The 18,201-nt window shown below is 43.4% G+C and overlaps 1 protein-coding gene across 1 annotated transcript in view; it reads right to left on the bottom strand.

The window, feature by feature from the left end:
- Positions 1–13,121, bottom strand: part of lmbrd1 (LMBR1 domain containing 1) — a 212,174-nt gene extending 199,053 nt beyond the window's left edge. The window contains exon 1 of the mRNA XM_067984036.1: positions 12,995–13,121. Coding sequence (XP_067840137.1) covers positions 12,995–13,054 — 60 coding nt within the window. The 5' untranslated portion in view covers positions 13,055–13,121. The remainder of the gene's footprint in view (positions 1–12,994) is intronic.
- Positions 13,122–18,201: the final 5,080 nt, after the last annotated feature.

Raw genomic sequence — 18,201 nt, 5'->3', positions numbered from 1 at the left:
CTTCTACAAGTACGTAAAAAGAAAAAGATTAGTGAAGACAAATGTAGGTCCCTTACAGTCAGAAACGGGAGAATTTATAATGGGGAACAAGCAAATGGCAGAGCAATTAAATAAATACCTTGGTTCTGTCTTCACAGAAGAGGACACAAATAACTTTCCGGAAATACTAGGGAACCAAGGGACTAGTGAGAAGGAGGAATTAAAGGAAATTAGTATCAGTTTTTTAAAAAAGTGCTGGAGAAATTAATGGGACTGAAAGCAGATAAATCCCCAGGGCCTGATAATCTGCATTCCAGAGTACTAAAAGAGGTAGCCATGGAAATAGTGGATGCATTAGTTGTCATCTTCCAAAATTCTATAGATTATGCAACAGTTCCTACAGATTGGAGGCTGGCAAATGTAACCCCGCTATTTAAAAAAGGAGGGAGAAAACAGGGAACTACAGACCAGTTAGACTAACATCAGAGATGTTAGTCTAACTGGAGAGACTACACGATAACATCAACAAGTTCCATCCCACCATCAAACTCACCATGGACTACTCCTCAGAATCGGTTTCTTTCTTGGACACACGAATCTCCATCAAAGACGGGCACCTCAGCACCTCACTCTACCGCAAGCCCACGGACAACCTCACGATGCTCCACTTTTCCAGCTTCCACCCTAACCACGTCAAAGAGGCCATCCCCTATGGACAGGCCCTACGAATACACAGGATCTGCTCAGACGAGGAGGAACACGATGGACACCTACAGACGCTGAAAGACGCCCTCGTAAGAACGGGATATGACGCTCGACTTGTCGATCGACAGTTCCGACGGGCCACAGCGAAGAATCGCATAGACCTCCTCAGAAGACAAACACGGGACGCAACCAACAGAGTACCCTTCGTCGTCCAGTACTTCCCCGGAGCGGAGAAACTACGCCATGTTCTCCGCAGCCTTCAACATGTCATCGATGACGACGAACACCTCGCTAGGGCCATCCCCACGCCTCCACTACTCGCCTTCAAACAGCCACCCAACCTCAAACAGACCATCGTTCGCAGCAAATTACCCAGCTTTCAGGAGAACAGCGTCCACGACACCACACAACCCTGCCACGGCAACCTCTGCAAGACATGCCAGATCATCGACACGGATACCACCATCACACGAGAGGACACCACACACCAGGTACATGGTTCATACTCCTGTGACTCGGCCAACGTTGTCTACCTCATATGTTGCAGGAAAGGATGCCCTGGAGCATGGTACATTGGCGAGACCATGCAGACACTGCGACAACGGATGAACGGACATCGCGCAACAATCGCCGGACAGGAGGGTTCCCTCCCAGTCAAGGACATTCAGCCACCGATCTTCGGGTAAGCGTTCTCCAAGGCGGCCTTCAAGACACACGACAACGCAAAATCGTCGAGCAGAAATTGATAGCCAAGTTCCGCACCCATGAGGACAGCCTCAATCGGGATCTTGGGTTCATGTCACGCTACACGTAACCCCACCAGCAAGGGGGAAAAAAAGTTATTTGTTTTTAATATCCTCTCTCTCGCTCTCTGCCTTTTGGGTCTCTTTCTCTCGGTCTGTGTAATTTGACACAATGTGTATTCAGCATACTGGGGCCTACTGTTTTCCGTGGCTAACCTGTCTGAACACCAACGACACCTTTTGATTGGTGTGATGGTGTCCCAGCCTAATATAAGATATGCGATTTGAGAACCTCTTATTCATTCACTCACCTGACGAAGGGGATAATCTCCGAAAGCTTGTGATTTTAAAATAAAATTGTTGGACTATAACCTGGTGTTGTAAGATTCATTACATTTGTCCACCCCAGTCCATCACCGGCATCTCCACATCATAACATCAGTAGCAGGGAAGATGCTAGTCTATTATAAAGGACGTGATATCAGGACACTTAGAAAATATCAACAAGATTAGACAAAGTCAACATGGATTTATGAAAGGGAAATCATGTTTGACAAACCTACGAGAGTTTTTTTGAGGATATAACTGGTAGGATAAGGGAGAACTAGAGCATGTGGTTTATTTGTATTTTCAGAAGGCCTTTGATAAAGTCCCACATAAGAGGTTAGTGCGCAAAATTAAAGCACATGGGATTAGTGGGAATATACTGGCATGGATTAAAAATTAGTTAACAAACAGGAAACAGAGTGTAGGAATAAATGGGTCTTTTTTGGGGTGGCAGGCAGTGACTAGTGGGGTACGCAGGGATCAGTGCTTGGGCCCCAGCTATTCACAATATATATCAATGATTTGGATGAGGGAACCAAATGTAATATTTCCAAGTTTGCTTACGACACAAAACTAGGTGGGATCATGAGTTGTGAGGAGGACGCAAAGAGGCTTCAAGGCGATTTAGACAAGTTGAGTGAGTGGGCAAATACGTGGCAGATGCAGGACAACTTCGGAAGGAAAAACAGAAAGGCAGAGTATTATTTAAATGGTGATAGATTGGGAAATGTTGATGTACAAAGGGACCTGGGTGTCCTTGTACACCAGTCACTGAAAGCAAACATGCGGGTGTAACAAGCAGTTAGGAAGGGAAATGGTATGTTGGCCTTCATTGCAAGAGGATGTGAGTACAGGAGCAAGGATGTCTTACTGCAGTATACAAGGCCTTGGTGAGACCACACCTGGAGTAATGTGTGCAGATTTGGTCTCTTTAACTAAGGATATACTTGCCATAGAGGGAGTGCAGTGAAGGTTCACCAGACTGATTCCTGGGATGGCAGGACTGTCATATATGAGGAGAGTTTGGGTCAACTCGGCCTGTATTCACTAGAGTTTAGAAGAATGAGAGGGGATCTCATTGAAACATAAAATTCTGACAGGGCTAAACAGACTGGATGCAGGGAGGATGTTTCCCCTGGCTGGGGGTGGTCCAGAATGCGGGGTCACAGTCTCAGGATACGGGGTAGGACATTTAGGACTGAGATGAGGAGAAATTTCTTCACTCAGAGGGTGGTGAACCTGTGGAATTCTCTACCACAGAAGGCTGTGGAGGCCAAGTCACTGAATATATTTGAGAAGGAGCTAGATAGATTTCTAGACACAAAAGGCATCAAGGGGTATGGGGAGAGCACGGGAATATGGTATTGAGATAGAAGATCAGCCATGGTCATATTGAATGGTGGAGCAGGCTTGAAGGGTCCTATAATCTATGTTTCTATGTTTCCATCACACTCCTGATTTGAGCCTTATAGGTAAATGGGTCATAGACTTTTAGGGATCAGGAGGTGAGCCACTTGTTGCAGATTATCCAGCCTCTGCCCTGCTCTTGTAGCTCCAAGTTTTCATATTGCTGTGGTTCAGCCTTTGGTCAAAGAAGACCTCCAAGAATTTGATGGAGAGTTGGGGGGAGGGGGGCGCGGATAAAAGAGAAAAAAAACTCAACAATGGTGGTATCGTTGAAGGTCAAGAGAGATGTCTGGGCTCCATCATCACCAGCCACAAGGCCCAAATCAGAAGTGATGGAATACTCACCACTCACTCTTGTGCGAGGTGGTATGACCTGCCACTTGTCAGCCCATGCCTGTATATTATCTAGGTCCTAATTAGGCCAGCATGGACTGCTTCATTATTGGTGGAGTTGTGAATGGGGCTGAATGTCAGCAAACAGCCTCACTCCTGACCCGATAATGGAGGGAAGGTCATTGATGAAGCAGGTTGGGCTTAGAATGCTTCCCTAAGCAACACGTGCAGTGACGTCCTGGGGCTGTGATGACTGGCCTCTGCTGACCACAACCATCATCCTTTCCGTATGACTCCAGCCACTGGAGGGTTTTCCCTTTGACCCCTCTAACTTTAATTTGGATAGAGCTCCTTGATGCCACGTTTGGTCAAAAGCCGCCTTAATGTCGAGGGCAACTACTCACAGCTCTCCCTCTGACATTCGGTTGTTGCATCCATGGCTGGATCAAGGCAGTGATAAGGACTGGAGCCAAGTGGTTCTGGCGTAACCTGAACAGAGCATCCATGTGCAGGTTATAGGAACAAAGAAACATAGGAACAGGAGTAGGCCATTCAGCCCCTCGTGCCTGCTCCGCTATTTGATAAGATCATGGCTGATCTGTGATCTAACTCCATATACCTGCCTTTGGCCCATATCCCTTAATACCTTTGGTTGCCAAAAAGCTATCTATCAGATTTAAATTTAGCATTTGAGCTAGTATTAATTGCCGTTTGTGGAAGAGAGTTCCAAACTTCTACCACCCTTTGGTAATTGGTAAGTAAGCATCGTTTGATGGCACAATTGATAACTCCTTCAATCACTTTACTGATGATTGGGAGAAGGCTGATGGGCAATAATCATAGAGGTAATGAACTACAAGACCGAGGAAGCATTTGAAGACGAAGGCAAGGATTTTAAGTCGGATGTGCAAAGAACAGGGAGCCAATGTAGATCAATAACGAGAGGTAATAGGCGAGTGGAACTGGATATGGAGAACTGTGTTTTGGATAAGTTGGAGTTTATGGAGGGTGGACAATAGAAGTCCAACAAGGAGAGCACGAGAGTAATTCAGTCTGGAAGTGACAAATGTGTAGATAAAGGTTTTAACAGTGGGAGGCTGGTGTAAGGCTGGAGGCGGGCAATGGTGTAGAGGTGGAAGGTCAGGAGGCTTGGCAAAGGAGGGGATGTGGGTTATGAAGGGTCACACTTCGCCGAGGCTGCATACAGTTTTATGCAGCCTAAGTAAGTGGCCAGAGGTTACATTACTACACATTCTGCAAAATAACCAGTTAAGAATTTTTTTTTCTAGAAATTCATTTGTTGGCAAGTGAGAAGGTAGATTATTATATCGAAGTCTGTACAGAAGAATTTGGGACAGTAGCAATCAAGTCATATGCGACAGCCCTTCTTGTTACAGCAGTGTATAAAGTGCTAGACAGTATGTTGGCGCCTTTTGTATTACGAACATACGAAATTGACGGGCAAGAAAAGGCCAGCTGGTCCATCACACTCATGATGACCATCACCTCCCTCCCTCCTGCAGCCATGTAATCTCCTCAAACCCCACCCCACCCCCCCAGCAGCCATGTAATCTCCTGGAAGAAATTTTGAAGAGAGAAAAATAACAGGGCTAATAAGAGAAAATGTACTCTTGAAAATTTCTCTCCGACACTCTCAGGTGATCAAAACCAGCCCGGGAAATCACAAGGAACAACTGTCATCTATAAAGACATTACAGATGACACTTACTTCTATATTGCTCCATCAAATTCTACTTGCAAATTTAATGTTATCGCTGTGTAACAACAGATTTTGCATCTGATTACTAGTTTATCACACTCACTATAGAACTGGATTGTAGATAAGGTTTTGGCATGCAAGGTCTTCACAGTTTAACAATATTAATTTAACAGTCTTAATTCTCAGGATGTGTTTATAGTAGGCAATTACTATAAAGTCACTTGCATTTGTGCAAGGTTCATCTTGAGTACCTGCTAAATTCTACTAGTTCAAGGACCAGTGTTGTGCTAAAAGTTTCCTCATTCAAGATAGAGAGCTCTAATATTTAGATGCCACTCACTGAGGACCTCTAGTAGCAGTAGAATATCCTTCATACATCCTCCATTCATGGGCAACAAAGATACAAATCCAGAGGAATCTAAGCATTTGGAAAGACAGACATTCTCGAAGAAATATTTTTCCAAATGTTCCCATTATAACAAGAGGTCAAAATATAATTATACTGAAAAAGGAGAATAAGGGACTTAATGTATTATGTGATCTAAACCATATAAGTTTATAGCTCAGAAGGTAGCCATTCATCCCATCATATCTGCATCAGCTCTTTGCTCAAGCATTCCAATACTAGTCCTACTTCTCTGCGCTCTCTCCATAGTGCTGTATCTCCCTCTGCTTCAAATATTCATCCAATTTTCCCTTAAACATGCAATGGTGTCCCCCTCAATTGCTCCCTGTGGCAAAGCATTCCATACTCCAACAATCTTCTGCACAAAGAAACGTCTTCTAATTTCTCTCCTCACTGTCAGTGAGGATCCCTCTCTTCACATCAAGCCACTGTATGGAAAGAAACAAAATTCACTCCATCATCATGAAGTCCCTCAACAAAGAAAGGAACAAATCATATAAGCCTTCAGTAAATGGGTAGACTATCACTTGAGGAATAGAAATCTCACAACCTGCTGCCCGATAAAGAAACCTAATTTCTTGTTATAAGATTCAATTGTTATTTCAGATTGCATATTGTTCAGCCTTAGCGACAACTATTTCACACAATACTCAAGGCTCCTTGCTCTGCACAACAATCATGCCACCGCCTCGAATTCTCAACAGCAAATATCCTTGCAATCACAGGCATCGCAATACGCAGATTAAAGCCGATCACTGTAGAAACAATGGACATTAGTGGCATAACAGAATACAACAGAACAAACTTTTATGAGAATGAGATGTCTCATGAAATAGATTCTGATGGTTGCTATAATCATATAAAACGTACTTGCCTATTGAACCAGTACAATTTCTCCCATAGTAATTGTACTGGTGCAAAAACTTAACTATTTTGAACTATTTCGCATTTATTATTTACCACAGGAGAGGCCAGAGATTTAAAAAGAATGGCGGCAGCAGAATCAGCAGAGCGCGCGGAGCACCACGGGAGAGGTCTGAGGAGATTTAAAAAGAGCGGCGGTAGCAGAATACGGAGCATCACGGGAAAGGCCTGAGGCGTACAACATACATCAAGAGAATTTGAGAAGGTGACGTCACAGTATTCAGAGGAGGAGCTCTGAGCGCACCACGGAATAAAAGGGTAAGTAGATTAAGGAATAGTTAAAAATAATCAAATTAATTACTAATTTCAAATCACATTAAATCCATTTATGAATAGTTGATCAAGTAAATATATAAATAATCAGGGTAATTAATTAGATGCAAGGGGATAAAATAAACTCGCTAGGGGACACTAACACTAAAGGGATCCAAAATTGTATTAAATAAAAATCAGGTATACATAAATATATAATAGGAGTTAAACAGGTATTAACCCCATCCACCACCCTAAACATTCACTCCCTTCACCACCGGCGCACAGCAGCTGCAGTGTGTACCATCCACAGGATGCACTGCAGATACTCGCCAAGGCTTCTTCAACAGCAACTCCCAAACCCGCGACCTCTACCACCGAGAAGGACAAGAGCAGGAGGCACATGGGAACAGCACCACCTGCATGTTCCCCTCCAAGTCACACACCATCCTGACTTGGAAATATATCGCCGCTAGGTCAAAATCCTGGTACTCCCTTCCTAACAGCACTGTGGGAGAACCTTCACCACACAGACTGCAGCGGTTCAAAGCGGCAGCTCACCACCATCTTCTCAAGGGCAATAAATGCTGGCCTTGACAGCGACTCCCATGAACGAATAAAAAAAAATTAAAAGATCACACACACACACACACACACACACACACACGGGAACAGCTGAGAGCCATGTGGGAACGCCAGGACGCTTCAGGTGTCCTGGATAACCACATGTGCAGAAAGTGCCTCCAGCTGCTCAAGCTCGAGGTTTCTGAGCTTGAGGAGAGGCTGGAATCACTGCAGGACATACGAGAGGCTGAAAATTTCCTAGATCGTGCGTTCCAGGAGGTGGTCGCTCCACAGCCACAAAGAGTTCAGGATAGTAAGTGGGTGGCCATCCAGCAGGATAGGATGAGGCATGCAGTGCAGGAATCCTCCAGGAGTGTGGCACTCTCAAACCGGTTTTCAGTACTGAATACTGGTGAGGGTGACGACACCTCAAAGGAGTGCAGTCCAGAGCATGGCACATGGGGCAAAGGACTGCACTGGGGGGAGCAGCAAAGTGTAGTAATGCAGTGGTTAAGTGATAGTCAGGGGTGGACAAGCAGCATTAGAGTAAAAAATAGTTCAGAAATAGGAGAGATCAGAGAGGGGATAAATGCGAGGCAGTCTAAGATGAGTTTGCAGTGCATGTGCGTAAATGCATGGATCGTGATAAATAAAGATAAATAAACAAGCACAGGTAGTTACATGGGACTATGATATAGTGGCAATAACAGAGACCTGACTCAAAGAAGGTGAGGATTGGAAACTTAATATTCTTGGCCACAAGGTATTCAGGAAAGATAAAGAAGGAAAAAAAGAGGGGGTCGGCAGTATTGATCAAAGAAACTATTACAGCACTGGAAAGGGATAATGTAGTTGATGGGTCAAAGACAAAATCTATTTGGTTAGAATTAAGGAACAACAGAGGAGCTATTATGCTACTGGACGTATACTATAGGCTACCAAATCGTGGGAAGGAGATAGAGGAGCAAATTTGTAGGCAAATTGCAGAAAGATGCAAGAAGTATAGAGTAGTGATAATGGGAGACTTCAATTATCCTAATATAGACTGGGATAGTAACAGTGTAAAGGGCAAAGAGGGGGAGGAATTCATGAAATGTGTACAAGAGATCTTTCTTGATCAGTATGCTCCCAGCCCAACAAGGAAGCAGTGCTGGATCTAGTTCTGGGGAATGAAGTGGGGCAAGTGGAGCATGTTTCAGTGGGGGAGCATTTGAGGAACAGTAATCACAATATCATTAGGTTTAGGGTAGTTACGGAAAAGGACAAAGAACATTCAGGTGGAGGGCAAATTTTAGTAAGTTGAAAAGGGATCTGGCCCAGATGGATTTGAATCAAAGATTGCCAAGCAAAACAGTAAGTGAGCAATGGGAAGCCTTCAAAGAGGAGATAGTTCGGGTATAGACTAGACACATTCCCATGAGGGGGAGAGGAAGGGCATCCAAAGCTAGAGCTCCCTGGATGACTAAAGATATAGAAATTTAAAAAACAGGCTTATGATAAATATCAGGTGCACAATACAGTACAGAACCAAGCCGATTGCAGAGAGTGCAGAGGAGAACTGAAAAAGGAAATAAGTGGTGCAAAGAAAGAGTATGAGAATAGATTAGTGGTTAACATAAAAGGGAACCAAAAAGTCTTTTATAAACATATAAATAGTAAAAGGATAATCAGAGGAAGGGTGGGGCCGATTAGGGACCAAAAAAGAGATCTTCATATGGAGGCAGAGGTACTAAATGAGTACTTAGCATTTATCTTCAATAAAGAGGATGTTGCCATTGTCACAGTAAAGGAGGAACTGGTAGAGAAATTGCATAGGATAAAAATAGATAAAGGAGGTATTAAAAAGACTGGATGTTGCCAGCGGCACTGGCAGCCTAGATATCCTGGTGATACGTCCGGCCTGCGGCCCAAGCCACCCAGTCACAAAGTCGCACAGCCGACTCCACCAGGTGTATTGAGGAGGCTCAAGCACGTGGAGTGAATCCGTCCGATCTTACCCCCGTTCTGGCGGAATTTCTCATCAGCGCAAGGCCCCAAAATCTCCCTCATGAACCTCTGCCTCATAACTCGAGCCTCTCGGAAATTCCCTCCGTGCTATTCTAATCTGCGTGGAGGGATTTCCTGTATGGGCTGTTCCTGCATATTCTCCACATCCTCGCCCTCGTCTTCCATCTGGACACACCTTGGTGAACTATTATGCCGTCCAGCGGAGGCAGGGTACCCCAGTGGAAGGCTCTCTATGCAGGGGTCGTTCCCTGTACCATTGGGGATCTGGGGTGGAGAGCGTTACACGGAGCAGTAGTGTCAAAAATGTTTTAACTCATTTTACGGATACCCAGGCCGCTTGTAACTTCTGCGGCCTGGATGAATCGGTTTTTCAAGCGTATATGGGAGTGTGAGAGGTTGCAGCTCCTTTTTCATTATTTAAAGGAGCTTCTCCTCAATTTTTGGTTAAATTTCAGCCCCACCTACCTGATCTTTGATCCCCTCCCCCAATAGAGGGGAGCCGGCAGGTGGGAGGATCTTCTTGTGGGTCTTTTCCTGGGACTGGCTAAGATGGCCATTCACAGATTCAGGATGAGGGTGGCCAGCGGGGTGGGTCACTCTGGCTGCCTGCCTCTCTTCCGTTGCCTTGCCCATGCCTGGGTGGCCCTGGGGAGGGAGCATGCGGTGTCCACTAGTACACATGGGTCCTTCTGCGACCGGTGGGCACCGCAGGGAAAAGTGTGTCTGATAGGCACAGATAACAATATTATGATTTAGATTTACACGTTTCCTTTTTGTTTGGTTGGGACTTTATGTTTAAATTACTCTATTAGTTGTGCCTCCTGAAAGAAGGGGCAATGGTAGAATTGTATTTTTGTTGATGGCATTGGGGCAACCCAGTGTCACCCTTATTGGACATGTCAAAAATTGGTTGGGGTGGCAAGTTCGCACCCCAGAAGGACATTAATGATCAATTGGGTTTTTACGACAATCCGCAGCTTTCATCACTTTTCAGGTGCTACCTCACAGATTTACTGAATTCAATTTCACAATTAGCCTTAGTGGGTTTTGAACTCTCAACCTCTGGGTTGCTAATCCAGCATCGAAGCCACTACATAACCAAGTCTCTCACCATTCACAAGTGACAACACCGCAAAAATATTTCAAATCCTCACACTGCCAAACGAAAAGCTCACCATGATCCAAGATGAAAGCAGTCTGAATCAGACAAGAAGCTTCTAGCTTCCCAAATGCTTAGCAGGTTTACATAGCAATTAGCGAGCCGCTGGATCCAGGCGCAATCCCAAGTCTGTGCTACATCAGTTGACCTCAGTGGAGGAGTAGTAGGGGCACTGGAGTTGACCTCAGTGCCCCTTGGTTAAGGACAAAAAAGTGCAGGTTTTCCACTCCTGATCATTACAATCAGGAGTGGGAAACATATGAGGGCACTAAGTTAAGGCAAGACTCTGCTGACACTAAAAAGTGGCATATGAATAATGACGAGATACTGAAGGCTTTTATTAATAACCCCTATACAACCTCGGGCTAATCTTACAAGACAACAACTTTTTTTACAATATGCATTAAAGCCACAGCAGCCATGAACAAATTTTGATTGCAAAATCCATGCAGAAAACCCTTAAAAGCAGTGACAATCACAACTGGATTTTTTTTTTAAATGAGATTAAACTTTGTTCACTTTGTTTTCTTATAAACTGCATTTTACCTTTATTGAACCACATTGTTTATGTTGAAACAAAATTACAACATCTTTAAATACACACCCAACAGAAACATTCAAATGGAGAGCGCCCACTCAGCTCATGACAGAACAAAAGAATTTTGTGGCAATTGCAAAAGCATTTTTGTACAAACTGGATCATATGCACCCCTTTCAAAAATTCTTTATGCCTGAATTACAAGCATAACAATATTTATACAATTAGAACCCCAGTGCACAGAAGGAAAAGTTCCAGACAGTAAAGTTGGGTTTTAAAGAAACATGCTTTTCTCACTTGTCAATGCTTTGTTTCATGAGTAGAAGCCTTTTGAAACTTATTTCATAATTCATACCATATTATGTAAACAAAAAGAAATATGCCCAACTCTCATTAACATGGCACCCTTTTCAATTGCAAACTCAAACAGAAACTCCAACACAGCTGTTGCAGTCTTTCAAAGTCAGCTGACACCAAAACAATTTTAGTAAAGGCAATTACAATACAACAGTTATTACATTTCCTAAATAAAACTATTCACACCTGTGGGAGAATGAAATTTACTATCTAAAGACTTAAATAGATTGATACAACACAGCACATGCACCTCTGACCAGGATGATACAAAGATGATGAACTTATTGGCTCCCGGGGTCCACCAACACCTCAAATTTAAAAATATCATCTTCATGTTCCAATCCCTTCATGGCCTCGCCCCACCCTATCTCTGCACCTCCTCCAGCCCTTCAACCCTCTGAGAACTCTGCGTTCCTCCAACTCTTACACGTCCTCCAGTCCCTTCACTTCAACGTTGGCGGCCGTGTTTTCAGCCGTCTGGGATCCAAGGACTGGATTTCTTTCCCTAAACCTCTGCCTCACCACCTCTAGCTCCTCCTTAAATCCTATGTCTTGGACCAAGTTTTTAAATCAGCCCTTCTAATATCTCCTTCGGTGTCAATTTTTGTCTGGTTATACTTCTGTGAAGCACCATGGGACATTTTCCTACAATAAAGGTAAGGAATCCCCTTCGTCAGGCAAGTGTGGGATTCAGATTCCACGGAATCCGAATCCCACACTCACCTGACGAAGGAGAAAGCCTCCGAAAGCTTGTGATTTTCAAATAAAACAGTTGGACTATAACCTGGTGTTGTAAGATTCCTTACATTTGTCAACCCCAGTCCATCACTGGCATCTCCACATCATGGCTACAATAAAGGTGCTAATTAAGTGCAGGTTGTTGTTTAACATGTGTAACTACATTTATAAGTCAGCACGCACAGCGTATCAGCATCACATAAGAGCAGGAGTAGCTATTCAGCCCCTCAAGCCTGTTCCGCCATTCAATTAAATCATGGCTGATCTGTATCTTAACGCCATCTACCCGCCTTGGTTCCGTAACCCTTAATACCCTTGCCCAACAAAAATCTTATCAATCTCAGTTTTGATAAGAACGTTAGTAAGTAATGCCACCTTTTTGGTTTTTCAAGTGCCATAATCCAGAAGTTTTTTTTAATTAAAAAAAATGAAGTGTAGACACCAACGATTTGCATTTATATCTGATTGCTATTTAAAGTGCATTGTTTTGATGTGGACGCACTAGTTTTCTGTGAATTTTCATTTCCAGAAAAAAATGTCAGAACTTGACCTCTTGTTCAGGCCTTGACTTCTGGCCCAGCCCAAAATTCCTGTTCTCAGTCCCTTGGGCAAAAGTTGGTAATCCTAGTTCATGGTCTCCCACCATTATTATTATTATTGGTGAATGCGCCAGACCTGGGCCTCCATCGACAGGCCTCCCGTCCGAACCAGGTTTTTAAAAAAATATATATATAAGTCTAGCGAGAAAGGCACAGGGTCAAACCGCCGCGAAGGACAAACACCAACACACACACACACACCACCCCCAACCCCGCCGCTCGGGGCATTTGCCTACCAGTAAAACGAGGGCGAAGATGGACCAACCCCACACGGACTCAGTCAGCACCGAACCCATCGCTTAATATACCTCCTCCACCACCACCCCAACAACTCACAACACACACGCCGGCACTTCCTGCGTCACCCGCCGCCCTAACAACCAGCGCAGGGAGCAGCGTGCGCGCGCCCGCGCCGTTACAACCCGCCCGTCGAGTCAGGCGGCCTGCGCCCGCGCCCGCGCGCCCGCGGGTCGGGAGAGGCCGACGCACGCGCGCGCTCGCGCGCGCGTGCGGGGCCCACGCCGAGTCCAGTAGGCGTGCGTGCCGTGCGTGTGCGTGTGCGCGCGCAAAACACCCCCCCCCCCCCCCCCAACACCGAGCCGGCCTGTCGATCAAGTGCAGGTGACTGCCACTTGCTGAAACCACCGCGTTACTTGCTGGTGTCCTTAGTTGTTTCTCGATTGTTCCTCTGGAATTCAACCGTGATTAATAATAAAATCAACACATCTCACTGCGGTTGATTGGAGAAGGTGAATTCGAGGTCTTTCTCGAATGAAAGAAAAACTGCAAATGGTGGAAACACGTAGGGGAACAGGAGTAGGCCGTTCAGCCCCTCGAGCCTGTTCCGCCATTCAATTAGATCATGGATGATCTGTTTCTTAACTCCATCCACCCGCCTTGGATCCGTAACCCTTAATTACCCTTGCCCAACAAAAATCTATCAATCTCAGTTTTGAAATTTTCAATTGACCCCCCCCACCCCCCCAGCCTCAACAGTTTTCTGGGGAAGAGAGTTCCAGATTTCCACTACCCTTTGTGTGAAGAAGTGCTTTCTGACATCACCCCTGAACGGCCTAGCTCTAATTTTAAGGTTTCTTGAAACAAAAATTGAAAACTTACAGAAAGTCAGTGAGCATCTGTGGAGACAAAGAAGAAAGAAAAATTTGCATTTATAGAATGCCTTTCACAGCCTCAGGACATCCCAAAGTGCTTCACAGCCAATTAAGTGTTTTTGAAGTGTAATCACTGTTGTAATATAAGAAACGGAGCAGGCAAGTTAATATTTCGGGCTGGTCCTTCCAAGCTGAGAAACGAGATGAACAAGCATGTTAATAGAATCGGAAAAAAGAAGGGGGAAAAAAAACAAACACGGATCAAGTATTGATGGCATGACTGTTAGATGATGTAACAGATCATCTCCGTCAAGGATAGAAAGAAGCATCAAAGAAACAAAGGTAGTGGGAGGAAAAGACATCAATGTGTTGGTTTACTCCACAGTTGCTAAATGGCCTGCTGTGTGTTTCTGGCTTTTTTCTGTTATAAGACTTTCCTTTCTCCATTTCTTTGCCTCAACCAATCCTCTCAAACAACAGTTTTATTTTATTAGATGACTTAATGTAGTGAAAACAATTAATGCTCTGCATCTTTAAGGAAGAACTGTAGTGCTGAAAATAACACGCAAGACCAAAAATCCTAACTGTGGGACTTTCTGTCACTAGTCAACTGCATACCAAAGCACAGGTGGGCCACAGGTGAGGACATGTCCGTGTTTTAATCTCAGGTCACTGTTGCTTCACTCCAAGTCAACACTTTTCTTATTATTATAGTTAATGTAAATCACAATCAATCAGGAGTTGCTTGGATAGGCTAGGCATCGGGTGTAGTATACAAGCAAGCTTTGTGAAGCACAGCCTGCACAAGTACTGCTCCTGTGTCAACTAGACGCAAGGGTGCCTTAGATCGCCATGTTCTGGTTTGGAGGTATCAGTGAGTGGGTGCCAAGCTCCTCCTATGCTGCCTGATGAGCATAGTCTCCTTCCCTGTTACATAGAAATACTTAGCATTTACAGCACAGAAACAGGCCATTTGACCCAACTGGTTTTTTTTATGCACCACATGAGCCTCCCCCCACCCCTCTTCATCTAACCCTATCTGCATAGCCTTCTATTCCTTTCTCCTTCATGTGTTTATCTAGCTTCCCTGTAAATGCATCTATGCTACCTGCCTCAACTACTCCTGGTAGTAGCGAGTCCCACATTCTAACTACTCTCTGGGTAAAGAAGTTTCTCCTGAATTCCTTATTGGATTTATTAATGACTATCTTATGTTTATGGCCCTTAATATTGGTCTCCCCCACAAGTGAAAACATCTTCTCCACGTCTATCCTATCAAACATCTTCATAATTTTAAAGACCTCTATTAGGTCACCCCTCAGCCTTCTCTTTTCTCGAGAAAAGAACCCCAACCTGTTCATTGCTTCTTTCTTCTTCCTCCAAAAAAGCACGGGTATTCCCAATGTGCTCTCTTTAGAATGGGAAGGGAGGAAATGGGAGTCCCGCAGCAGAAGGCACAAAGATAGAGAGGAAAGAAATAGTCTTGAGTGACAAAACATAAGCATCATGTATGTCACTACTGCAGAGAATGATGAACAAGTGCAACGGGTTTGCCAGGAGGCCAAGGCACTGAATTTGCTGAAGAAACAACTACATGCTATAATGGGTAGATGGTAAAGTTGGTATTCTGAAACAGGGAAATCAAATAGGCTGAAGGACTTTCTTCATTTGGACTGATCTTGTGAAGCTGAAAAGAGCAAGAATCTACTATCTATCTCTTGCCGGCAGTGGCACTAAGCTTTAGTGCTCTAACGCTCAGCACATTATTACTTTGAGATGTTGCGATGTGAAACGGAGGGATCAGTTACGTACAGTAGTGTACAATCAGCATAGAGTGATAGTTTGTGCTCTGTACTTCTCCCTGTATTCCATGGAAATCCACGATTAATCTTGTTGGCGAGAGTTTATTTCGTAAGTAACCCTCCTATTTTAAATTATGAGAATGTTAGATGACAATTACAGTGCAATCATACATTTGAAAAAGTATTGGAGAACAACAAATGAACACAGCTACATCAATTAAATAACTTCAGGTTGTTGCATGAACCACAGTAAATCAGACAATCAGTGTGGAGACAGTTACGACATTCTTTACTTAACTTGCTCAAAACGGAATGCACTGTATGTATTTGCTTCACATAATACTTAAATACTATGCAGAATCCAAATCAAAAATCATTAATGTATGCCAAGCAAATGCTATTTGGCCCAGGTGCAATAAATTTGTAGCAAGAAATAATTGAAAGCAATGTCCAGGTAGTGACCCCCCAGCCCACTTACTGCAATCAGCAGAATTACTTTCATGGAAATTAAATACATTCATCCAAGAAAATGTGACATGGTAATGATGTTGTAAGTCTAATATCTGAGGAGGTGGGGGGGGGGGGCGGGGGGCGGGGAGGCAGCACATTGCTGAGCCAATGCACTGTACTACTGTGAAGGGAGACAGCTTGAGCCCCATGAATTTTCACAGAATGATTACTTGATCTCCGACAAAAGGGAAAGTCTGAGTGCAAGTATAAATGGGATGGTACATTTTTATTTATTAGGTTACAGTTGTTACTGAGGTAAAATGGAAACTTACCACCATAGGCTGTAAAAATGTTACAGCAGGACAGTCAGCACCAAGATTTAGTTCTTGCATGCATAAAGTTATTAATTTGCAATATATGCAGAAATAAACTGCTGATAAGCATTATATTTAGACACATTAAGGAGCAGTATTAATGTCAGCAGCTCCTGTAAACAGTGGAAAATTATGAGTCACTTCATCGTAATAAATCTTTCTATTTACAGCAGTATGGGTTAAGCTTTACTGATCACAGCGATAAGTGCCAGCTTAGAAAAGTTTCCCTAGGGTTTTTAAAGTATATCTTGCCTGTGCAATGTCCTAATAACCAATAGAACAGGCAGTATGGAGAGAAGAGATGGACGGTGTCGTGATCTATGAAATTGATTTATGTCCTTCTAGCCATAACAGTGACGCCCTGATAAATTTGATTCATATTCTTCGAATTGTAACTGCAGCAAACTCATTTCAACTGTAAAAGTGACATTCTCTGTGCTTTAATGACCAGGAATGACTTGGCGACCTGTATCAGCAATGCAGTGTATCATGCTTCCGACGTCCTTTATTTTGGCGACATAATGTGACAAAAGAGCTCAATCAACTTAAGAAATATTCAAATTTCAAATTCAGGCAAATCATCAAAATAAAATTGCGTCTTAAATTAATTTTCTGCTCTGCCAATATGTGTAGCATTTTAACTTTTCTTTTTAATAATAGCATTTTTTTAAATCACTAATGCATCATAAGTTATTGATGTGGTTTCAGCAGTGCCCAGGCATTCCAGCAATTTTGAAGAATTCTGTTGACTGTTTTCTGGCACCTCGCTGGTTGCCATTTTGCTATTTGTGCCTGAAAGTAAAGTTTGGAATTTTGTCATTTGTTTTACAAGTCTGTGAAAAGCCAATGTGGAGGATTTGAGTTTATAACGTACATTTGCAGAAGATTGTGTCTTCCTCCAGGAGAAATTGTTTCCACTGGTGGGTGGGTCAGTAACCAGAGGATTAAGATTTAAGATAATTGGCAAAAGAACTAGAGGGGAGATGAGGAGAATTTTTTTTTAAACTCAGCGAGTTGTTATGATCTGGAATGCACTGCCTGAGGGGGTGGTGGCAGCAAATTCAATAGTAACTTTCAAAAGGCAATTGGATATATACTTGGAAAGGAAAAATTTGCAGTGCTATGGAGACAGAACGGGGGAGTGGGACTAATTGGATAGCTCTTTCAAAGAACTGGCACAAGCACAAAGGGCCGAATGGGCTCCTTCTGTGCTGTAAGATTCTAGATTCCATGATTTGGTTGCCTATGCAAAGGGGAAAAATTGTTTTCTGTAAATTGATGGGCTTCATTCCAACAGTTACGCCAGTAATTTTAAAGAGTTACAACTGAATACTCATTGGCTATTTTTATGGTGGTGGGAAAAGCTTTCTGCTGGCAGAAAGTTTTGTGTTGTGGTGAATGATTCAGAAGAGGTACAGCATAGATTTTTTTTCCTCAAAAAAGGTAAATGTCTTCCAGAAATCCTTACACAATTTGGAAGACAACTTGAAAATGTTTAAGATGGATGGAATGTGTTTTTATTTTCTGAGTGAATTTTTTTTAAACATTAATAGAAATTTATAAATGTGAAACTGACGCAAAAATATTTCAGTGGAAGACTTCCCAAGAGCCTCCGGTTTAGCAAAAGGAAATTTGGCCAGGTTTTCCACTCCTAATCACCCAACGACCACTGGCAGATAGTATGCATTTGCGTGGATGTCAGGCG

Source organism: Heptranchias perlo, chromosome 5, assembly GCF_035084215.1.
Source record: "Heptranchias perlo isolate sHepPer1 chromosome 5, sHepPer1.hap1, whole genome shotgun sequence".
Lineage (NCBI taxonomy): Eukaryota > Metazoa > Chordata > Chondrichthyes > Hexanchiformes > Hexanchidae > Heptranchias > Heptranchias perlo.
Note: the sequence above shows the minus strand (reverse complement) of the source record. Positions and strands in the feature narration are given on the sequence as shown.